Source organism: Moschus berezovskii, chromosome 11 (genome assembly GCF_049115385.1).
Source record: "Moschus berezovskii isolate FMDL1 chromosome 11, NW_MosBer_1.0, whole genome shotgun sequence".
Classification (NCBI taxonomy): Eukaryota; Metazoa; Chordata; class Mammalia; order Artiodactyla; family Moschidae; genus Moschus; species Moschus berezovskii.
The window spans coordinates 28970519-28995001 of NC_142470.1; the positions used below are offsets into that span (position 1 = coordinate 28970519).

The 24483-nt window shown below is 43.7% G+C and overlaps 1 protein-coding gene across 2 annotated transcripts in view; it reads right to left on the reverse strand.

Annotated features, from left to right (window-relative positions):
• Positions 1–1688: 1688 nt before the first annotated feature.
• Positions 1689–24483, reverse strand: part of APOB (apolipoprotein B) — a 41491-nt gene continuing 18696 nt past the window's right edge. Inside the window, exons 19-29 of one of the 2 annotated variants that reach the window (XM_055400866.2) lie at positions 21831–22013; positions 20379–20500; positions 17135–17345; positions 16405–16580; positions 16092–16279; positions 15262–15407; positions 14134–14507; positions 5703–13277; positions 4846–4960; positions 4544–4730; positions 1689–3597 (exon numbers count right to left, since the gene is read on the reverse strand). In XM_055400866.2, the coding sequence (XP_055256841.2) occupies positions 1957–3597; positions 4544–4730; positions 4846–4960; positions 5703–13277; positions 14134–14507; positions 15262–15407; positions 16092–16279; positions 16405–16580; positions 17135–17345; positions 20379–20500; positions 21831–22013 (10918 nt within the window). In that variant the 3' untranslated portion in view covers positions 1689–1956. Of the gene's footprint in view, positions 3598–4543; positions 4731–4845; positions 4961–5702; positions 13278–14133; positions 14508–15261; positions 15408–16087; positions 16280–16404; positions 16581–17134; positions 17346–20378; positions 20501–21830; positions 22014–24483 lie in introns of both variants that reach the window. The other variant, XM_088841725.1, reaches the window with a different exon arrangement.

Consider the following 24483-nt stretch of genomic DNA (forward strand, 5'->3'; position numbering starts at 1 on the left):
TACAAGGAATACCAGTCAGGGAACTGGAAGGTGATACCAAAATTCTATGGTAATTTTGAATTTGTGTCTATTTTTTGCCTCCACTCATGCCCCAGACAAAGGTATCACCACATGAGTACTAAGAACCTTGGACTCCTTCCCCTCCAAATTAAGCCATAATCCCAGGCTTCCTTTCAGTTTGAACACTGAGTAGATTCTTGCTGCTCACAGCTCATCAGGGAGAGTCTCATAGCACTATGCTGGGAGCTGCTCACACGATGTTCTGGGACCTGGCCCTAATTTCCCTCCCATCTCATCCTTGGAACTAACCCCTCATTTAGTCTGTCATTCGTTCACTCAATGATCTCCATCCATCCACCCATCCACTCATTCATCTGCCCACACAACCATCCATCCATCTATTGATTCACTGACCAAAAGACTTAGTATCAGATCCAGGTGTATTCAATTCTACTTCCCTGTGACTCTCTTTGGCTCCTCAGTGCTAGACAGAAGAATCCTGCAAGGGTACCAAGAGGCTAATGTGTTTCCTAATGCTTGTGCATTTTAAGAGTAGCCTTCAAGAAGGGAATGTGAAGGCTTTATGAAAGAATGGTACATGTTGAAGGTATTTGGGAATAAGAAGGGCCTTTTCCAAATAGGCCTCATGTAGGACTTGGGTAGGGGTGAGAGTCTGCAATTTCCTATTCTCCAATGGTCACACCCTTCCTCTGTCCTCAAGTGTCATTGAAATGAATGTTATAGCTGCCCTTCCCAATAATATCAGCTTCTAGCCTTCCTTCACCAGAGCTCACCTTGGATGCTCTGGCTGGATGCTGTTGTTGTTTAGTTGTTAAGTCGTGCCCGACTCTTTTGTGACCCCAGGGACTGTAACCTGCCAGGCTCCTCTGTCCGTGGGATTTCCCAGACAAGAATATTGGAGTGGGTTGCCACTTTCTTCTCCAAGGGATCTTCCCAACCCAGGGATCGAATCCATGTCCCCTGCATTGGCAGACACATTCTCTACCACTGAGTCACCTGGGAAGTCCCTGACTGGATGTTGCCAGTGTTTAAGATCAGAGTTTGCGGTGAGTGGATGAAGCAAGGGAAACACTTGAGTTTTGATTACACTTAGGATGTTTGAATATTAAGTTTGGAGAAATAAAGAAACTCAAGAGCATAAATGTATGCTTGGTCCAGAAATGTTAGGAACCCATGCCTCCTCTCCTACCCTTACCTCCTAGGCCATGAATGGATCCTGGCCAAGCTTCAGGGAGCCTCTAGGGTCCCTACTACCATGAGGTCCTTGGGGGCTAGGACTTCTTAGCCATTCCTTCTCCATTCCTGGTAGGCGAGTGAAATAAAGGGCCTGGGGATTTATCTCAGAGCCTAGCAGAGAGCCTTGCCTGGCAAATGCAGACTGGTTGCTGAGGAAGACTGTGTGTCACATAATGAGATGCTCCTGTGGATCAAATTATGTGAAAGTTTCTGCAAATAATTTTTCATTCTCACTTGGCAGATACACTCTCTGAGATCAGTTACTTCCTTTCAGGTAGCAAAATATGTCCCTTCTTAAATTCTCCTTTTCCCCTATCACTCAAAACAGTATGTGTTCCAGAGGTTTTGAAATGTCAGACAGTTGAATAAATACTCTCAGTTTCTCTATCTTTCAATGCGAATGAATCACGATGAGTGGTATGATACATGATAAAGAATTTATTTGTTCTCACTCTCCCAGAGTTTAGCAAAATAACTCAGATTCTGGTTTTCTTGAACTTGCAGAAATTGTCATTCCCCAGAGTTCAGAGACCTTCAGAGAACTGATGCCAGCTTCAGTGCAGGTCCAGTTCATATATGCTTCTGCTTGGAGCCAGCTGCCTGTTATAGGGCTGGCTTGGTCAAAAGTTATATTAATACATACGGTTTGAATTTTTCCCCTACTATCTGAAAGTCTAATTGGAGAATTGCTATAAAAACTCAGAAGGTGATAGTAAACTCTCCTGGAGCAACTTTTATGTAGGGGCTCATGTCATTGACTGTGGCTGATTGTAGCTCTTTCAGTAACTCCATGATATAGTTCAGAAACATGTGGTAGTTTTGAATGGACAGGTCAATCAATCTTTTAGACTCAGAGATGAATTTTTTACGGTAATCAGAGGGCTGGTCTGAAAACTCCTGTAGTTTATATGTGAACTGCTGGTGGTAATCAGAAATGATTTCCTTCACTGCAACAGCCCAGCTTTTAATTACTTCCTGAGCACTGGTAGAAAGCTCTGTAATCTTCTCTTTCCCTCTTTCCTCTGCATTGGCAAGGATGCTAAGATACTCCTGCAAATCTTTCTGTATCAATGGTTCAATCTGACTTGAGAGTTGGGAAGCAAAATCAGCAACACCAACAGTGTACTTGGAATGGAAGTCCTTAAGGACATCTACTAGGTTCTTGATCAGGTTGATGATCTTTTCTTCAAATTCATAATATTTCACTGTCCAGCCAACCGTAGTTGAATCAAAATATTCCTGGTGAAGAGCCTGCACGTACTGATGGAGCTGCTGTAATTCTTGAGAAGTTTCCTGAAGTTTGTTTTGGATTAGTTCATTAAACTCAACCAAGTTATACTCTAGGTTTTCTTTCAGGAATCTAAAAACAAATGAAATGTATATGTTGAAGACTGTGTTGATATTCTGTAGGGTTTGATTAATGAAATCAGTAAATTTCTTCTCCTTGAAGTGTTTAAGTTCACTTTCTATCTCTTGGAAAATGTCTTGTAGAAACCTCTGAAGATCACTTAGCATCTCTGTCATCATGGTAGATTGGAGGTAACTAAGTGCCTTTTGGATCTCTTGTGAGAAAAATATAAACATTTCCACACACTCCAAGACCATACTTATTAGTTGGTTGCGTATTGAAGCAAAAGAAAATTTATTGTTTAGGTCCTTGTATAATTCAGACTCCTCCATCAGGTATAGTAAATAGGAAAACAGTATATGTAACCCATTATGGATATTTGAATGTACCTGGGACAGTTGCTTTGCGATTTCCAGTATGACCGCAGTGAAGAGCTCATCTGCAGTGTAGTTCCTGGCTCTTCCTGGGAGCTGGAATCTGGTTACATTCAGGAGATCAACAAGCAAGTTGGTCGCACGCTTGACTGTCACTCTGTATCCCTGAGTAACCCCTATTAAGCTGTCTGACACCTTCTTCTGGAGTCTCTGGAAACCACTGTGGTCCTCCTGAGCCAGCAGTTCCTGGTACAGACTCTGGGCCTTGTCCTTCCACTGCTGGTAGGTTTCAGTGGTGCCTCTGGCCATCCTTCGGAGCTCCATGTCCACTTCATCAATCTGCCTCATGGCCCCTTGATACACCTGATCAGCGCTGTCCTGCAGGCCTCGCCTCAGTTTTAAAGAAGCATCTTTCAGATCAAGTCCCGTGTACTCCTGGTGGCACTTGTTGACATAGTCATAAAGGGCTCCTGAGGCCTTGGGCACAATGTCTTTGAGTGAGCTTAGCAATTCAGACACTGCTCCTTCTTCCCAGTTAGCTTTGATCTGAACTTCATCATCCAATTCCAGGACCCTCAACTCAATTTTGAATATGTTGAGTATTTTATCTGGAGAGGCCTACGACCAGCAGAAAAGGATGAAAAGAACATGTTTTCAATTATCCTGATTACATAATACACTACATTAAAACTTCATTAGCAATTAAAAGTAAAGATCAGAGGATCTTTCATATTCTGATGGAGATTTATCTTTCACATGTCATGTCTTTCATGTGTGTTTGTCTTATGGTTAAGCAAATACACTCGATATTTCCTCTTTAACACATGCCCCAGAAAGGATAAAATTATGTACGGCATTTGCACTGTGACATTTAACATCAAGGCTTTTCTAGGACTGAAGATCAGAAGAGGAGGAGAAAGTGGAGGAAGACGGAGGAGGATGGAGAGAATTGGGAGGAAAAAAAACAGGAAAACACTAATTCAGAGAAAGAAGATGTAACAAAAATGAAAAATGTCAAGGATCCATCTAGGAGAGATCTGGAAGACCAATATCAGGTGCCATCCATCCTCCAAGCCTATGACAAACTTTAATAATAGAACCTGATTATTTCTTATTCTCTACTAATGGCATCTTTGATTTGGCCCCGGCAGAATTTGTATGGTAGGTGAGAGGAATTTGGCATATCTCACCTAACAGTCCTATCGTGGGGAAGAATTTTGAAGCCTCAAAGACTCCAGATGCCCCAATCTGAAAAATGTACTCAGCATATGGCAGAGTTTGTCCATGATTTAGGTGATGAGACAAAACTCTCATCTTTCTAGAATTACCCAAATGTAATAAAATAATAGTGGTAATAGGAAGTCATATGTGCATCTCATATAATCAATAAAAGAGTCCTAACACTTTCTGGAGAATAGTTCCTCAGAAGAGAAGTTTAGCCAGTTCACTGCTTTTGCTTTACCTGGTTTTGGAAAGCCCAGGTAATACTTTGTGTGAACTTCAATTTATCTGCCCATATTCTCTGTTTGCTCTTGATATGTGTAAACCACTAGATGGGACTCACCTGAGGGCGGTAGTAGAGGTTCCATCCCAGTGAGGTATCGCTAATGTTTTTCACCTCGATGACCACAGTGCCTATGGCTGGGGAGGCGACTGATGAGGAGAAGTGGTTCTCACTTTCGTGGTAACGCAGACGGACATCAGTTAATGTTGGGCTGGTGATGTTAAGGTCAACCTTTCCATTCCAGTACCTGAAAGCAAAAAAACCCCAACCCCCCAAAAAAACAGATGGGCCATCACGAAAAGGAGGCGGAGATGGAAGACACCACAATGACTAGAAAAAAGATGAAATTAAAAGTTCCCTACCCAAGTCCTTGATATCTGCCATCTTCTTCATATTCTGCACTGAAGTCACGGTGTGCAAAGGATGCATTAGTCTTATACACTAACATGCCAGCTTCGATTTTGTGTGTTCCTACAACTGTATGGGACAGATTTTATATTTCATTAGATTAGTAACTGCAGGATATAAATATTTTCCTTGGGAAAACAGAATTCTATCTCAACTATATGCCTTATATGTTTGTAACATGCAGTCTTCATTTGAAAAAAAAATAGAAGACCTTATTCGTCCTAAAATGATTATAGAAACACCTATTTTCTCTGAAACCATTTCAGTAGAAAGTCAGTAGGTTTTCAACAGGATGGCTTTCACACATGGGGTATACATGTATCTCCTTCCTGCCTCTTTTAAATTTTGCTATAGAAAGCAGCTTTGCCGCAAGTCCTATCTAAATACACAATGGTTTATTTATAACTCTCACTGAAGAAACACAGCATGTGCAGAGGGTGGGGGAGCTTCCCTGGTGGCTCAGTGGTAAAGAATCCATCTGCCAGTGCGGGAACCATGGGTTTGATCCCTGATCTTGGAAGATCCCACATGGCAAGGAGCAACTAAGCCTGAGTACTACAGCTATTGAGCCTGTGCTCTAGAGCCTGGGAACGGCATCACCTGAAGCACAGGCTCTGCAACAGGAGAAGCCATTGCAATGAGAAGCCCATGCACCACAATTAGAGAGTAGCCCTCACTTGCCACAACTACAGAAAACTCCATGTAGCAATGGAGACCCAGCACAGCCAAATATAAATAAAGTCTTAAAAAAAAAAAAGAAGAAATACAGCATATGTGTGTGGTGGGGTGGAGAGTCAGGAAATTTCCTTACCATTTAGGTCATATTCCAGGAACTGAATGGTTGAGCTGCATGTGGAATCAAGGAATGTTTCAACATGATCTCCTTTGTTTTTCAAACCAGCACTCCAAGTAGTGTTATACAAGGGCGAAGCCACCTCAAAACGTGCAGTCAGTGTTCCAAAGGAAGGAAGGAGAATTCCAGCAGGTACAGAGAACTTCATGGAAGGAATCTCAAGAGTCTGCTCAGGCACAGTGATGGTCAGCAGCTCAAAGTCTGCGATGTTACTGGCCACCGCGTTTAGATCCAGAACAGTGTTGCCAACTGAAATACTTTTGGGAAGGGTGAAGTGAGACACAGTCAACTGAGATGCAGGCACAGTTATCTCAAAAAAGGGAACAGAGGAGGCTTCTGGTTTAGAGTATTGTATTAACACGTCAACTCTGGGGAATTTTACCTTGGGTAGAGTTGATATGTTGAATGTCAATGGAAGAGTACTTAGCTTTTTGTAGATTTTTATTTCACCGAGGTCAAGTGTGTAGGATGGAACCTGAAGATCTGTAAAGGGGACTTGGAATGTAGGTGTGACATGAATGAAGTTTTGATTATTTCGTTTCAGTCCAGGAATAATGAATTTATCATCCAATTCTTGCACGGGGATAGAAACAAGATAACCATTGGGGTTTTTGGTATATATGAGGGCAGTTGCAGCACGGAGATACTGTTTCCTATTAAGGCTGGTGGTGACATCCAGCTTTAGGAGGTCCCATAAGCTCTTGTCATAAACTGGTAGGACAGTATCTTTGAGGAACCGTAGGTACCCTTCTAAGGAGAGTGCCACGTCAAAGCGAGCCACTTCTTGGTCATTAGAGAGCTGTATACTGTTCTGGAGAGACCCAGAATGAACCTGGACCTGACTTTTCCAGCTGATTTTCTGGTTCTCAGTGTTAACATTCAAGGAGACTTCCTGGCCAAGGTAATTGATTTTAAGGCGGGAACTGGGCTGATGTGCACGGACCTGAATGAGGGCTGATATTTTCCACAGGGAGAGCTCCAGGGTGGCTTTGCTTGTATGCTCCCCAGATGTTAAAATGAGGCCCCCTAGCTCTAAATGGTTTTTCATATTTTGTTCCCAGATGGTATATATGCGTTGGAGTGTGGCTTCTCCAGCAAAATTTTCTTTTACTTTGAGGTCCCAGAGACCATCTGCTTTGGAGGCTGCTTGCAGTGTCACAGAAGATCTGGTGCCCTTGGAATTCAAGTAAGTGCTGGCTTCACTGGCAAGAGACCCTGAATATCCCCGTGAACCAAAAGAACCCTCAACACCTCCTTTGGTAGATGACTCCATGGAAAAGTAAGAAGTGAGACTTTCTAAGGTGAGCTTGTGGGTAACTGCTCCCATAGCAGCAGAGAGCAGTTTGGGGGAATTGAAATTATACTTTAATTCAATGACTGAAGAGAAAGTGGGTTTTGACTTGGTATTCCCATGAAGCTCTTGCTTGAAATTCATTTTCAAAATTGGAATTTGGACTCTTGCCATTGTCGTCACTGATGTGTCCATATTTTTCTTGGTGAAACTAATGGTACTGTCATGATTGGCCTCCACAAATCTGTTACTCAGGGACAGAGCTGTGGCTAACTTTAGTCCTCTTTTCCTCGTCAAACTTGAGGTGCCCTCTAATTTGTACTGCAGTGCGTCCATGACAGAAGACGATGAAGAAAGAAAATGAGCGACAATATCTGACTGGTTATAAAGACCAACATTGGTATTCAGTGTGATGACACTTGATTTAAAGGAAAAATCATAGGTAATATTGCCCAGGGCTGGAATTAAAATTTGGTTTATGGTACTCAATACCTTGAACTCTGGAAGAGAAAGCTCGGAAAGTTCCCTAGGGACATGAAGGGTTGGCAGCTCTAAGAATGGCAGGACCAATGTGTATGAGGGTACGTAGATGCCAGAACCCAGGACAGTGATGCTGGGGGTGCTGATCTCTTTGGGGATCATATACTCAAATGTTAACATCTTCACTGTGAAGGGAGACACTTCAATGTTGGCAACCGGAATAGTGTATCCAGGAATTTTATAGATCTTGGGTTGCTGGTTAAGGGATTTTTCAACTTTGTACTTATCAAGTGTAGTTTTTGCTTCATTATAGGATTTGATAAAAAAATCTAGTGCCTGGTTTCTGACTGTCTTGAAAAGCCTGGAGAAGGAATTGATATTATGATGGATAAGTGTGTAGAAGGCATCCAGAGGAACTGGGATGGAATGCTTATCTTTGTTTTTCTTATACTGAGCCCTTACACTTAAATCAAATGATTGCTTTGTTGTTTTCAAGAAATCCTTCAAGCCTGTCTTTTCCCATAAGGAGATTTCTTTCATCTTGGGAGTTGTGAGCTTTGTGTAAGGTAGAGTCATTTCAGGGATTGTTAAAGGAATGTTTAAGAAATCCAGGTTGGCTTCTCCATTTATTCCTATGTGGGCTTCGATGCTATTCTCATTGTTGCCAGCAGAGAAATTTTGATGGTACTTATATTGATTGAACCTGCCACTTGCTTGCCAACTGGCTTGCTGGGCACTCGGACTCAGAAACAGTGCATAATTATTCAGAAAGTCTATCTTCCCTGTCAGTTTTAATGGAAAGCTAACTCTTAAGTTCCCTTCATTGTTTGTGGATGCAGTCATCTCATATGGCTGTGCTGAAAAGAAAAGAGAATTTTTCAACGTTCCAACAACTTTCCCATTTAAATGAGCATCATGGTTGCCAGTTATCTCCACCTTCCCCTGTTGAAGCAGTGCCAGGCCTTTAGCAGTTAGAACACTGCGACCCACATGCTGGCATTCAGCTTGTGACTGGATTTCAAATTTAGAGAAGTTGAGGAATCGAGCCTCATACAGTATTTTTTGGTTCACTCTTAGGTGTTTGCTGTTAATCTTATTAGACAATCTGAAGGAAGTGATGGACTCTTCTACAGTAAAGCTACTTTGGGATTCATGTGTTCCCTCATCTGAGAATTCATGGTAGGCCAATTTCCAGGATGCTGTTCCAGAAGAAGCCCATGCTATGTGTCCAGCTTCCAACAGGGTCTTGAGGTCACTGTGCAGGTCAGCCTGGCTGGAGAAGTCCAGCTGGGGGATGTTCAATTTGTGGAAGTACTTTGTGTTGCTGTCCAGGGTAAGTTGATTATTTACGTTGACGAGCACACTGTTACTGAGCTCCAGTGTATTTTTTTCTGTGTGTATACCTGCCACTGTGTTTGACTTTCCCTTGATAGCATTTCCAACCCAGAGCACCTCACTCTCATGGTCCGTCTTCAGGTACTTGCTGGAGAACCTCATGGATTCCTTCAGAACCAGTGGATTAATCGTAGGGTCTGAAAGTTGTGCTTTTGCTTGAAAATCAAAATTGAGCACTTCTAATCTGGATGCTCCTTTGGCGGTGATGGAAGCCTCTATCTCCTCCTGGTTTGCTGTAGCTGTTGCATTCTGAATGTCAGCATTTGCATCTAATGTGAAAAAGGGAGACTGGATTTTCAGAATGCCGTACAGCTTGCCAAAAGCAGGTACTTCAATTGTGTGTGAGATATGGGGAAGCCGGAATTCTGGGATGCGAAGGTCAGAAACTTGAAAATCTGTAAGGTTGAGATTCGGGATGACCAATTCTGGAATAGTGATTTCCGGTAAATGGAAGTCTGGTACAGTGATTCTAGCAAGAATGGTATCTACCCCGCTCAGATCCCCCAGGTACACTTCCGGGACTGGCCACTGCAGCTCACTCTGCAGCATCTGGTCAATGGTTCTGATGATCTTTATTTTTATTTCTACGAAGTCAATTGTAAAGGAAGGGACGTGGAGGGTATTGAGGATGGTCAATTCTGGCGTGGAAAAGCTGGATGGGATTTTCACATCCTTCAGTGTTTTGAAGTTGATCTGAAAGGATGGGATCCTCAGATCTGTCAGGGGAATGATGAAGTCAGGAGTCTGATATGTAGCCTTCTGAAGGGCACGGAGACTGATTTCGAAGGCAGGTATGGTCCCAAAGGTGGTCTGGATTTCAGGAACAGTAAACCCTTCTTCTACTAATGTTTTCAGGTTTTCAGCCCAGTCTTGGATAGAATACTGTTCTGCAAAGTCAGTAAGGTTCTTAGCAGCAAGAGCCCACCAGTCAGAAATGTAGGTAACGAGTGTGTTATAAACCTGGCCCACTAGGAATAGGTACCGCTGGAGTTCCTGACATACATCCATTTGATATATTCGGTCTCGAAAATCTTCCAGGGTCTCCTGAAATTTTGCTTTCATGTAAGTTACAAACGTTGAACTTAGAGCCTCCTGTAACCAATCCAAGAATAAGGTGATTTTGGTGGCCTTTAGGTTTTCCAGATAGGTTGAGACCACAATCCTAGCATCCTCTACAAGCAGTCTGAGTGCCTTTGCTTTCTGTGGGAGTTCCAGAGCCTGAATTTCATCATTGATTTGCTGAGTCACCTCATGAATTTTGTTATTGGTTTCATCTACAAACTGGTGGTAATCAAATGACCTTAACTTTTTTACCAACATGTCAAGGAATCTGTTTACTTCTTCAAGGAATTGATTAAAAGACAATGCTTCAAGCTGCTTGAGAGCACTGTCAGTAAGCCCGATCAAATTTTCAACAATTTCTGCCATCTTGACTTGCTGTAGGACACTGCTTAGCTTCTGAACAGTCTCCTGCAGCTTATATTGTTGGGCCAACTGCACTGATTTATCCATTAAAGCCTGGATGTGTTGATCTATTTTATACATCTCAGTGAACTCATGGACCATGACTCTGAAAGCATTGATTTCCTCAGTTACTTCAAAACCTTCAGAAAGACTTGTAACACGGTATTTGACATGCTCAATAATTTCCTTTATTCTTTCAAATGGGATTGTAGTTCTCAGCTGATCTAAAAGCACTCTGACGTCAACAGCTTCAACCTGCTGTTTGAACATTTCAGCAAGGTGCTGGATGTCTACAGTCTGAATCTGTACCTTGAGCTGTTGCAATTTTTCTTGCATGTGGATTCTGATTTGATACTTAGTATCCATACTTTGAATCCAAGATGCAGTACTACTTCCAATTTTGTTAAAATCAAAATTTTCAATAAAAAAATACAGATCACGGATTTTTTTTACTAAATTGACACGGATATGATAATGTTCATCAAGAATTTTCAATTTTTCAATGATTTGATCAATAATCTTAGCAACAGTTATCTTAAAATCATGCAAATCATAATTATCTTCAATATACTGATCAAATTGTATCACATATGTTTGCAGCTGAGACAGTTTTTCATTAAGGTTGATTTTGGCATTGTCTAATACAATTTGCAGGTCATTTTCTGTCATTCTATAATTTTCTGTGAAAGCAGTTAGTTTCTCCTTGGCACTCAAAACTTGTCTCTCCCAATTGAACGTGCTCAGATAATCATTAACTTGCTGTGAGAGTCTGTCCAAGGCTGCTATGTATTTCCTCATATGCTGATCAATATGGGTGCGCTTCAATTCTTTCCGTACCGCCTCCAGTGCACCTATAGCTACTACCCGAGTCTTCTCAAAATATTTTGGCAGGAATTTAAAGAATGGGAGATGAACGGTGTGAGCATTTTGGTTCTTATCATATTTTACAGAAGCAACAAGAGTGAATTCTTGGGGCTGACCCACAGAATCCCTCATCTCTAAAGTGTCAATGACATTGATGGACTTGCTGAGTACAAGTGGCACTGCAATAGGGAAGTCCAGCACAGTGAGGTCAGCCAGGGCTCGTCCACTGAGCTCAACACCAACTTTGTCTTTTGTGTTGTAAGCACTGAAGTCCTGGCTGTATTCATTTTGGTTCAACCGGGTCCTGAATTTCCAGTCGCCTGTCTGTTCGGCCAGAGTGAGTAGGGCACTGACTTTGTGATCAAGAGCAGTGGTGACGCTCCTCCTGGACATGAGATGGTGACCTGTGGATCCTCTGTAATCATGGGAGAAAGTAAAGGCCAGAGGTTCTGCTTTCAACAGGAATTTGCTGTACAGCTGCCCCGTGTGTTGTCCCCAGAGAACCAGCTTCCCATTGCCATTCGTATGCGTGTCTATGGTCATTGTAAATGGGGCCATTGCAGAGTGGAATGCATTGCTGAAATGCAGGGAGTCTGAATTGTAGTTTGTACTGATGTCCGCAGTTGAAGCAAGCCCAGCAATGTTCATGTTGAGCCGATGGCTAAACTCTGTTCCCTGTACCTTAGCTACAGTGTCTGCTTTATAGCTTGCGGATAAGTCAGCATAAGAAAGAGTGTAGATGTGCTTTATTTCATCATTTTGGTAGGCTCCTTTTATGGTCCCACCCACATTCAGCTTCAGAGGTTCTAACCTTAATTTTCCATTGTTGGTCATATCCAGAGCATTGAATTTCAAGTCACTGTTTAAAGTAGTTACCAGGGAATAGGGCTGTAACTGTAGATTAAAATTTTGCTTATAAAACTTGTCAGAGCTATAAATGTTGTCAAGTTTGGAAGAGAAGTCCAGTGAGAACCCTACAATGTTCAGATTGTTTGTATAGTCAAGTTTCATTTCATCATATGAACCCATTATGTCATTTGAAAGCTTGAGTCCTTCCTGGTTGATTTTGAAGTGGAAGATGTTTTTGCTGTCAACACCCAGAATCATGGCCTGATAAGCACTTCCCAGCGACACCTCTGTGGGGGCAGCTTTTCCATCTAGACTGAATTTCACATGGTGTTCCCGAAAGCGGCCATTTGATGTTAATTTCAGAGATGCCCCAGAGAGGCTGACTGCCGCGTTGAGTTCATTCTCCAGCACCAGGGGACTATACTTCAAGCTGGTCATTGCACTGGTGGACATTCCATCCTGGGCAATCCTGAGTGTTGCCTTGTGAGCACCACTATTAATTTTGTCAGTGCCCAAGATGTCGGCATTTAACTCAAGGCCGTGAGAATTTAGAGATCCAGAAAGCAGGGTGAAGAACCTCAGTGACTTGTAATCAGCCTGATACTCGGAACGGAGCAATGCACTCTGCTTAGAGAAGGTCAGATCCACCTTGCTTGAAGTGGCAAAGTCCTCATACTTCCCGTTGGTGTCAGATTTCAGTGTCAGCTCATAGTTCTCATATTTCAGGGAAGCAGTATTTTTCACAAGGCCATCTTGCAGATCCGAGGTGGAGGTAACAGAGACAGTGCCATCATCGTACCTTCCTGTTATCTGGTTGGTGCCCTGGATGTAGGAGGAATTAAACCTCAGGTTGGATTCTCCAGTGAGCTGGCCTGTGGCAGGATCTCTCTGATAAGACAGGTCATATGCGCCTTTAGCATAGAATGCAGAGGCTCTGAACTGTCCGTCCATCTTGACTTCCTTGACGTACAAATGCTCTTTCTTCTTTGAGTCCAAATGGACTGATGCAGAAATCTGTGGGCCCCAGGCACTGGATGCATCAAATGTGAGCAGACCTTTTGAGGCCGGACTGTTTCCCCTTTTCTCTACGTGACTGAATTTGACATTTGAATCCAGAAATTTGTGGTGTAGAGACCCATCACCTGATAACGTGAGTGTATTCCTGTGGTCATACGCTGTTTTTCCAGATCCTAGCATAAAAATCAAAACACACTGATTAAACGAAGTCACGCATCTCCAGAATGATTTCTGCAGTGAAAGGCTTTCAGTAATAAAGTCCCATTGGTCTGGGTCAGTTGTGCCAGAGTCTCCTCTATCTGTAGTGTGAGCATAAAGTCTGACAGCAAAAGGCCTTCCTCCCAGAAGCCCTCCCGGACTACCACAGACCTTGCTGGGTTTCCCTTTCAAGTGCCTCCACTTTATACCTAGACTGTATCACAGCATCTTTCACACTGAAATCTAACTGCCAGTTTATCTCTTCATTTTCTCTCTTACTGCCTAGTAGGATACTTGATACATATGCGTTTAATAAATATTTCCAAAAGAAGATAGGCAGGGAGGGAGAAAGGTAGGAAAGAAAAAGTATGGGGTTCCCTATTTGCAGGGCAGCAGTGGATACACAGACAAAAAGAACAGACTTATGAACAAGGTGGTGGAGGGGGAGGAAGGAGAGGGTGGGAAATATGGAGAGAGCAATATGGAAACATACATTACCATATGTAAAACAGACAGCTAAGGGGAATTTGCTGTATGACTCAGGGAACTCAAACTGGGGCTCTGTAACAAGCTGGAGGGAGGGGTGGGAAGGGAGGTTCAAGAGGGAGGGCACATAGGCATACCTATGGCTAATTCATGTAGATGACTGGCAGAAACCAACACAATATTGGAGAGCAATTACCCTTCCATTAAAAATAATAATAATAAAGAACAGGGTTCCAAGTAGCAAGAAAAATATCTGCAAGGAAGTTTTTCCCTTCCTAGAGGAGGTTCTCCCACTGGGACATGCAGCGAAGCTGTTCTGTGACCCTCCCCGCGAGCATAGCTCACCTTGCACGTGGTAGGAGAGCAGGTCGATCACAGAGTCCGCCTTCACGTGGTACTGGGCCTGAAGGCTCCAGTGGTCTGTGCTGGTGTTGCCTCCCATATAGGAGGCGGACCAGTTGTACAAGTTGCTGTAGAGACCTGTGGAGAGGTCTAGAACACCCAAGAGGGGCAGCCGCAGTGGATACACGTAGGGGACGGTAAACGTGGGGATTTGGAACTCTTGAGATGGCAGGCGGAATCCCAGCGGCTGGAAGTTGAGGGCTGGAATCTGAATCGTCTTGAACATCTTTAGATCTTCGGAGGATTTGCCACCAAAAGGCAATGGGATCTCAATTTCCATACTGTTCTTGTTCAAGGTGTATTTGATCCGACCGTCACTGAAATGAAGAGCAAAGGCAGTGCCCACAGTCAGATGGCAAGAACTTCACTGCCTCCTGACCTTCCAAACAATAGTGCCTGTGTCCCATTCCCAATCCAGTACTGCACGTTGCTCATGCTCTTCCCAAGGCCTGGAGTCCTTGGTCTTAATCCCTACCTGTCAAACACTCAGATTCATTCAAATCCCTTCCAAAAGCTGCATCCTTTTTACTCGCATCCATCTAAGTCACAGTCGTGTGGGCCAGGCTGCTTCAGTCGTGTCTGACCCTTTGCGACCCTGTGGACTGCCAGGCTTCTCTGTCCATGGGATTTTCCGGGCAAGTATGCTGGAGTGGGGTGCCATGCCCTCCTCCAGGGACTCTTCCCGACCCAACGATGGAACTGGAGTCTCACAGGTCCTGTACTGGCAGGCAGGTTCTTTACCAGTCATAATTTTTCTTGTTCTTACAGTGACACAATCACTTACCTCCAAAAGCTTTTCATAACCTGTGAAACATCTTAGGGACAGAGTACCAGAATCTCCTAATTACTTTCTTAGGATTTTTTTTTTTTTACTGGTTTGGTGTTCACATTCTGACCTTATATTTACTAATGCAAAAATGCCACAGCATTTATGCTACAGTTTCTAATGTCTTTAAAATGCTCACATCACTTCCATTAAAAATGTAAATTGAAAAGAAGCCTAAATCATGCTAAGTAAAATCTTACATTTACGTCTTATGGTTCAAGAAATTTTTCTGGCTCATTTTTCACCTTTTCAAGAAGAGGTTTTCTGGGATGTGGAAGTTTGGCAATTCCATTTTCTGGAGGCACAACTCTTGCAGGCCACTGAGTTGATCTTGTATATTCTGGGCATAAGGAAGACTCCTCGATGTCTCCTGGAGCCAGGTGCTTGCTGCCTACAAAATAACAGGAGTTTTAAAAGCAGTGGCATGGACAGGCATCAAACACAGTTCATATTAGGTGATAATCCAAATTTGACAGCCCTATCATTAAGCAGGATGATATACTCAAAGTTAAAATATAAATCATAAAAATTATTTAATTTTGGTTGGCAGTAATTCATCTCTTTCTGTATTTTATAAAAGGAATGCATAGCATAGTCAACCCTCTAGCCAGTATCCTGAAGTTCCCTGTGATGTCTAAGGCACAGGTAACTCTTCTGCTCAGTAGTATTCATTTGGTATTTAAAACATACAGCCTTGTGTAAATGGGTAACTAGGCACATGTTGAGGGCTTCCCTGGTGGCTCAGTGGTAAAGAACCTGCCTGCCAATGCAGGTGAGGCAAGTTCAATCCCTGGGTCAGGAAGATCCCCTGGAGTTGGCAACCCACTCCAGTATTCTTTCCTGGGAAATCCCATGGACAGAAGAGCCTGGTCCATGGGGTTGCAAAACAGTTGGACAAGACTTAACACCTAAACAACAACAGTGTACATGTCAATGCTTCTTTTTCTCCCCAGGAATTCCCTGGGGGTGGGAAGCATACCTTCTCCACCTTTGGATATTCTCTTCCACCTAACGCAGGGTTGACTATGTAATTAGCACTTATCACTGTGTGTTTATTGACTGGCTAGGTACTCACAGCGACTAATTTGGAACCCATGTGCCGAAAAGTCAGGTCTGTCTGAGGAACTCTGCGATTCAGGAGAATATTGACAAATGTATGCAAGCTTTTAGTAAAACCAGAGAGATCCACAGGGAAATTGGAAGTTGCTTTTTTAGTATCCACATTGGTGCCTGTGTTCCATTCAAATTCAATCTTCTCTCCATCTGAAAACACACATGGGAAATAGCTGTCAAGAGTACCAGGTCAGTCCCTACCTATGGCTGTCAGCACTGCCCTCAAGTACACGGAGCTCTTCTTGGGTGTGCTCACGTAGGAGAGACATACACACCATAACGCCACGCCACCTTCTTGGATATTGTTGAGCCGTAAGCTGTGGCAGAGGAGTCCATCTGAAGGAGCAGTTTTGAGGGAGACCAGTGGCTGAGGATCTCACTTCTGGCTTCCGCTTGCAAACGGGGTATGGAAATCACACCTTTGACTTTGCCTTCTTCCCTCCTGTCATAGCTATTGAAAAAGAAAAAGTCAACATCAGTGATTCCATTCATTCCAAGGAGATACGCAGGATGAAACACGGGTTCTATTTGTGGTGATGAAAACAAGATACACGAATGGCTCAAAGAAGTGACCAGAGATTAAACTCCTCAACTTCTAAAGCTAACTTGGCACGAATTCAGGACCTTCCAGGGAGGTAGAGGAGAGGAGGTTTTCAAAAACTGAATCCTGCTCTACCCTTTACTATCTCTGCTGTCTTGGCCAAATTATTTAACCCCTCTGCCATTCTCTCATCTATAAAACAGAGAAACTCATACCTACCTTGCAGTTTATCACGAGGGCTGAGATAATTAAAGTACCCAGCACAGTGCCTCATGAATACCAGTGAATGGCAGGCCGGTCCAACCAGACATGAGCAGAGAGTGAGAATGATGAGGATTCTATCTGTACCTTACACTGTGGACTGTGGGTACCCCTGGCCTGGTCAGCTTTAAAGCTGAAAAGGAAGAAAGGGCGGAGCCAGGAAGGTCCACAGCTCTGGCCAGACCCCCTGGAGAGTTCCTTACCTTATGTGGCCAGTGAGGGTGACCTCAGTGATTTTCTTGTTCTGAAAGTCCAGGGTGAGCTTGTAAGACTTCTTTTCTTTAGAAGGTTCATAACTAACTTTGAGGACTGTCCCAAGGTCAACATCAAAATCTGGAATGTGGAGTTCACTGGACAAGGTCTTACTCTGCCGGTTGAATCTGAACAGCAGAGTAGCCTCGGTCTGCTTCACACCTGGGAGAGTGTACAAGAGTCAAGATGCGTATTCATCAGCTCCATACAGGAAGAAAAGAGAACTAGGCAGAGAATCCTCCAGAACTTAATGCACTCAACTGAGGACACAGTTCAAGGATTTTACCTTAAATTTTTAAGTCTAGGGTGCCTGGACATGTGTTCAGTTTGTAAATATTTACTGATTACTTATCATGGGCGAGGCACTGTTCTTGGCACTGGGATTCCCATTCTTCATGGAGCTGACATTCCAGTGGGAGAGGTACAGACAATAAGCAAGTACATGATGTCCCATGGTAATAAATGTTAAGATGAAAAGTAAAACTGGGTAAGATGATAAAGGACAGACAAGGATAGAAGAGGTGTTATATCATGCATGGCGGCCAGAGAAGCTCTGATAAGAGGATATGTGGACAGAGGGTTGAAAGAAGAGAGAGGGTGAGGGACTTCCCTGGTGGTCCACTGGCTAAGGCTCCGAGCTCCCCATGTAGGGGACCCAGGTTGCATCCCTGGTCAGGGAACTAGATCCCACGTGCCACAACTCAGAATTCGCATGCTGCAACTTAAGATCTTGCATGCCACAACTAAGATATGGCACAGCCAAATAAATGAATAAAAGTGAGAAAGATGCTGAGCCAGGCTGTATCCTATGGGGAGAGCAGTCCAGGCAGAGGAACTCAGAGGTGCAAAGGGCCTGACATGAGAAACACTTAGCATGTTCAGGGACCAGTAAAGGCTTGGCTCTGTCAGGCACACATTACATCTCCATATGAGCGTCTGCCTATGACATCCTTCCTGGTTCCCTGCCACTGTGCCCTGCCTTCCTCTCTCCCAGCTCCTCCCTTCTTTGTCACAAAATTCCCGGGGTTTCCTTCAGTTCACAGGTTTACCCATGTTACATTTCTTGTAAAATTGTTAAATGACATCTTTTTCATACACATCCCCTGTGAGCACTCCCTTTCCTGTGGGTTTTGTTTTCCTCTTATTTTTAATCTTGTGACTTACTGTTCCTGCATAAATAACCTTCCACAGTGAATATCTCAGCTTCTCCATCCCCTAAAACCTGCTTGTCCACTGGCCTTTTCCATCTCAGGACATGACAACCCTGTTCTTCATCTGCTCAGGCCAAAAATTTGAGTTGTCCTGATAGCCTTTTATCTCTTACACTGAATATCCACTGTGTCAGGCAAATTCTGTCCACCTAACCCTCAAAATATGGCCAGAATCCAACCACATTTGCCACCACCAATCCAATCCAAAGCACCACCATCTCTGGCCTGGATTATTGTGACAGGCTGCACCCTAGTTTCTCTGCCCTTGTCCTTCTAAAGTCTTTCCTCAGCATAAACACAAATCAAATATTTGCTTCTTCAAAAATAAACAAATGGGACATCATCAAACTTAGAGGCACAGCAAAGGAAATCATAAACAAAATGGAAAGATGACCTACTGACTAGGAGAAAATATTTGCAAACCACCGAGAACTTAATTTCCAAAATATACAAACAGCTTATATAGCTCAACATCAAAAAGCAAACAACCCAACTAAAAATTGGGGAGAAGACCTAAGTAGACATTTCTCTAAAGAAGAGAGAGAGATGGCCAAGAGGCATTTGCAAAGATGCTCAGCATCACTAATTATTTGAGAAACACAAATCAAAACTACAGTGAGGTATCACCTCACACTGGTCAGAATGGCCATTATCAGAAAATCTAAGAATAATAAATGCTGGATAGGATATGGAGAAAAGAGAACTCTTCTACTGCGTTGATGGGGCTATAAATTGGTGCAGCCACTATGGAGAACAGTATGGAGGTTCCCTAAAAAACTAAAAACTATAAACACATGATATAGCAATCCCACTCCTCGGCATATACCCAAATTAGAAAACCTAATTTGAAAAGATACAGGAATCCCAATGTTCACAGCAGCACTATTTACGATAGTGAAGACATGAAAGAAACCTAAATGTCCACCAACAGATGAATGGGTAAAGAAGATCTGATATACACATCCAATGGAATACTACCCAGCCATAAAAAAGAATAAAACATTGCTATATGCAGACACATGGATGGACCTAGAGATTATTGTTCTAACTGAAATAAGTCAAAGCAAGACACATATCATATGACAGCACTAACATGTGGGCTCTAAAGAAATGATACAAATGAACTTACTGATAAAACAGACTCACAGACAGAAAACAAACTTATGGCTACCAAAGGGCAAAGGGGGTGGATGGGTAAATTAAGAGTTTGCGATCAACAGATACACACTATTATATATAAAAGAGATTTAAAAAGGATCTACTGCACACCACAGGGGACTACAGTCAATATCTTGTAATAATCTATAATGGAAAAGAATCTGAAAAAGTGTATATATATAACTGAACTACAATTTTAAAAAATAGTAGCTTACTTCACTCATTGTAAAAACTAACATCCTTACACAGCCTACACGACCATCCTTCGCCCTGCCCCTATTTCTCTGACTTCATCTTCTAGTTTTCCTCCCTGATCTCTGCTTCAACCATACTGACTTCCTTCCTTTTCCTCAAACAGAGGCCATGCACCTGCCCCAGGACCTTTGCACCAGATGGCCCCTCAGTCTGTAACACTCTTTACATGTGCATTATCCCCTTACCTCTTTCAGGCCTCTTGTTTATGCTCCCTTTACCAGTGAGAGCTTCCCTTTTCATTCCAAATGGCACTGCCTTCCCCCATCCTTTCTCCTGGCTGCCACTCCTGATATCCCCTAGGCCCCTCTGTGCTCTATTCTCCCCAGCACTAATCTGACCTTCTGAATCTGACCTTCTGAATATTTACTTGTTTGGTTGTTTACTATAAACTCCACAAGAGAGTGACTTTATCTCTGTTTACTGTTCTATCTTCAGCTCTTAGATCAGGCCTGACACTTAACCAGCACTCAGTAACTATTTGTTAAATACATTAAATGAAATGCGTTCTCCTTGTGAGTCCTAGACTTGAGACTGAGGGCAGAGACAGAGGGGCCCTTTACTGGAAACTTGCCTTCAGTCTGAGTTACAAGCTTCAGCATGTCCACCAAGGCTTCACCATCTCTCCGGAGTTCGTAGAATGCCTTGGCAGAATACTGTTCCACTTCTCCTGTGGGCTTCAGTTCCAGTTCAAATCTAAAGATGTTAAAATGCATGTGATGCATAATGTTAGAGCCTTCGTGATGATAATAACGTCGCCAAAACAACTCGGCCTCAATTGCAAGAAAAATCTGGTCCTTATTTAGCCCTGTCTCTTGTCCTTAACTGATGATGATCTTTAAGGTCCCTTCATTTCATCCAAAAGCCCAAGGCAAGGGCAAATCCCTGGATGCCTGGGGTTTTTGGACCAACAGGGGTTGGGTGGTTATGTCAGCAAAGCTGAGAATAAGGAGTGGGAAGTGAAGTGAAAGTCGCTCAGTTGTGTCTGACTCTGCAACTCCATGGACTATAAGGTCCATGGAATTCTCCAGGCCAGAATACTGGAGTGGGTAGCCTTTGCCTTCTTCAGGGGATCTTCCCAACCCAGGGATTGAACCCAGGTCTCCAGCATTGCGGGTGGATTCTTTATCAGCTGAGCCACAAGGGAAGCCATGGAGTGGGAGTGGCTTCAAGAAAGATCTTGCCCGTGTGTCTGGAGGTAACGGAAACATGGATAATGAACTGGGAGCAAATCAGCATATGTCCATGATCTCCTCCTCTAATGCATGAGGGAGAAAAAGAGGGCGCCATCTACAAAGAGATGCTTTGAAAGGAGTGATTCTCAGTGGCAGTGGGTACAGTTTCCTTGAGGGAGTTTGATAAAATTTCCTTCGTTTATTTTTGGAGCTAAGACCTCCCTAGGGGTTATGACACCTCACCTTCCAACGCTGCCCTCTCCTCTCCACCTGTGGAGATGCCAAAACCTAGCCACAAAGGTTAGGTAGGTATCCTTCTGGTGTGTAGGGCAGAGGACCACAGTTCTAAACAACCAAGGCATAGAACAAGTTCCTGAGGCTGGTGACATGGCAACACAACACACAGCATTCTTCCTTGGCCTTGCTTGCACGTGAATGCTCAGTCACATCCAGCTCTGTGTGACCCCATGGACTGTAGCCCGTCAGGCTCCTCGGTCTGTGGGATTTTCCAGACAAGAATACTGGAGTGGGTTGTCGTTGTCTTCTCCAGCGGATCTTCCCCATCCGGGGATGGAACCCATGCCTGTTGTGTCTCCCGCACTGGCAGGCAGATTCTTTATCACTAGCACCATATGGGGGAGAAGGAAATGGCAACCCACTCCAGTGTTCTTGCCTGGAGAATCCCAGGGACGGGGCAGCCTGGTGGGCTTCCGTCTATGGGGTCACACAGAGTCGGACACGACTGAAGTGCCTTAGCAGCAGCAGCAGCAGCACCATATGGGAAGCCCTGCTAGGTGGTCATAATCTAGGAGGTGAGCAGATGCTGGGCGGAGACACTGAGCATTTCTGACCTGGTGTCCCCAGTCAGCGGGTAGTAGGAGGAAGAGTCTGTGGAGCTGGCATTGGAGTAAGCACCCGTGATGCAATAGTTCAGGCCAATGAAGAAAGGCTTGCAAGTTGACCAGGACTGCCTGTTTTCAATGAGAGGTGGGATCGCTTCCGTTTTGGTGGTAGAGACCAAATGCAATGTGTTACTAGAGAAAGAAGGAAAGAAAAAAAAAACTAGTTATTTTCAAGTCATTGAAATGAACATCACTGATTCTCCCAATGCAAATGCCCCCTTACCCTGCCCCCTGTCTTCCCTCTGTTCGTATCCACCTCGAATTCTTTGATTTACTCAGAAACACAGAAACTGTAAGAAGAACATCAATAAGGCTAAGAACCCTGTGACTCTTAACATTTCCCGAAACAATTTGCACTAAGACGTTGCACCAAGCTGGTCACATTTCCCATCTGTAGTTTCCATGACAGTAGGAATTAAGAGTCTCCTTTTACAGATGAAAGAGACTCAGAGGTCAGTAACGGTCACTGGGACCTGACTTCATGGCTGCCCCTTCCTTCCTAAAGTCCAGATAAAAGGTGTCCAACTTGTTTCCACTAGCTTTTCTCCACCAGCATTAAACATACTCAAGTCTCTTTTTCCACTGTGTACACACGCTGCACACCCCTTTCCTGCCTTTCTAGCCCGCTCTTGTCTCCCTCACAATCAAGAAGTCCGTCTGCCTCTGTAGTCACCACTTTCATTCAACACCCTTCTCCTGAACAGGGGTCTGACGACCACCCTCCTGGTGCTTCTGCAACTGCCTTCACCAGCATCTCCAGTCACCTCCAATGGACATTTTTCGGCTTTGTCTTCTTTGATCTCTTGGAAGCATGCAGTAGAGTTGCTCACTAATGGCTGGATTAAAACTTTAGAGTCTGAACTAGATCTGAAAATATCTGGTATCCTCCTCCCCAGTATGCTCTTAAAAAATTAGTAAGTGCAAGAATGTTTCAAAATGTCCTGATTCCATGTAAGGATGGTCTCTTTGATACATCATGTTCTTTTCTCAGGGCTGTTTTCTCACCTTAGGGGTGTGCTGAGACCAAACTTTGGGGTGGGCTGGAACCCTAAGTGCCAATGATGCCCTGCCTGTGGGGTGATCCAGCCCTGTGGCTGCTCCTGGGCTTGTGACTGATTATGGCCTCGGTCACCCCTTCCCTCCCTTTTCTGCATATGCCTCTTCCTTTTTCATGTGTATATTCTATCTGTTCTTGCCCTAGTCCCTCACGCCTTAGTCTACCTGAATCACTGTTTGATTTCCACGACCGTTATGTGCCAGTGATGCCCAGATATGTATTTATAGTTCAGACCTTTGCACTGAGTTCAGACCCACGGATCTGACGACAGCTGGGTATTCTGTCTCCCAGGACTTCCAAGCCAGTGTGTTGAAAATGGCATTTGTCCTTATCCCCCTCACCAACTGCTTTGCTTCTTTAGTCTCTGTTTCAATGACGAGCACCCCTGACTCCTTCTTTTTCCTCACCCCGCTCCTCCGCCTTGCCCGCCCCCTGCATCCAGTCAAGCACCAAGTTTCCACCTCCCAAGGATTTCTGGGGTCTGTTCATTGTCTGCCTGCCCTCATCAGGCGTGGCACTACCATCTCCCCCAGCGTGTGGCTGTACCCAGGCTCCTGACTCATCTTCCTGCTCTGGCCATGCCTCCTCTCGACCCATCTCCTACTCTGGAGTCAGAGTTTTCTAAAACACCAACCTTACTTCATTTACACGCCCACTTTCAACCCTTCTGCCTTCAGAAGAGCCCGCGCTCCTGAAGACGGCTCACAAGGCTGACGCCTGCCAGCCTCCCACATCCTCTTTCACTGCATTTCCCATGCACTTGACCACAGGGGACTTCTTGTAGTTCCTGGAACCACATTTTTCCTTCAGGTCACTGCACGTGCTTTTCTCTTTGCCTGGGAACATTCATTCTTTTTTCTTTCCTTTGGGTAACTCCCACACAGCTTCCAGGAATCAGCTGAAGTGTGGCTTTCTCCAGAATGCTTTCCCTAACTGCCACAGGTTCCACAATACACGTCATGGTTCTCTCCTGCTTCCTCCAACTCAGCTTCCACTTGACAGTCCCTGCTTATCTCACTATATTTGAATTGATAAATTAATGTATCCTTATATAACAGTTTTATTGTGCAGGCAGAAAGAGAATGAGAGTAAAATGGTCTCCATTTGTCTTATATTTGATAACACTCTTGCAAAGCATTCAGGGGGTTAGAGTTCAGTGAACATAATAATTGTTAGTTAAAAAGTGTCCAAAATATAGAAACACTAAGGTAAATCCATGTTTGAGGATTTTATTGACCATGGAGCTCTCAATAGGAGGTTGCCTCCATAGCCAGTAGATTAGGACTTTCATGCTTTATCCATTGAACTTGCCATTGTAGATCAGTATCTCCTTTGCTATTTTTCTTGGGAAAAATCTTCATTTTCCAAGGATGTTTTCTCTATAGCCAGTGTTTTTTTTTCATTCTCAAATCACACAAGAAAATACAACCTAATAGCAACTAATTAATCAGTAGGTCTTAAGTCTCACCTTAGTGAAATATGAAAAGTCTAGGAAACTGTAATTATGCAGTGAGTCTAGGACAGGTAATCCAGTACCTTCTCTGA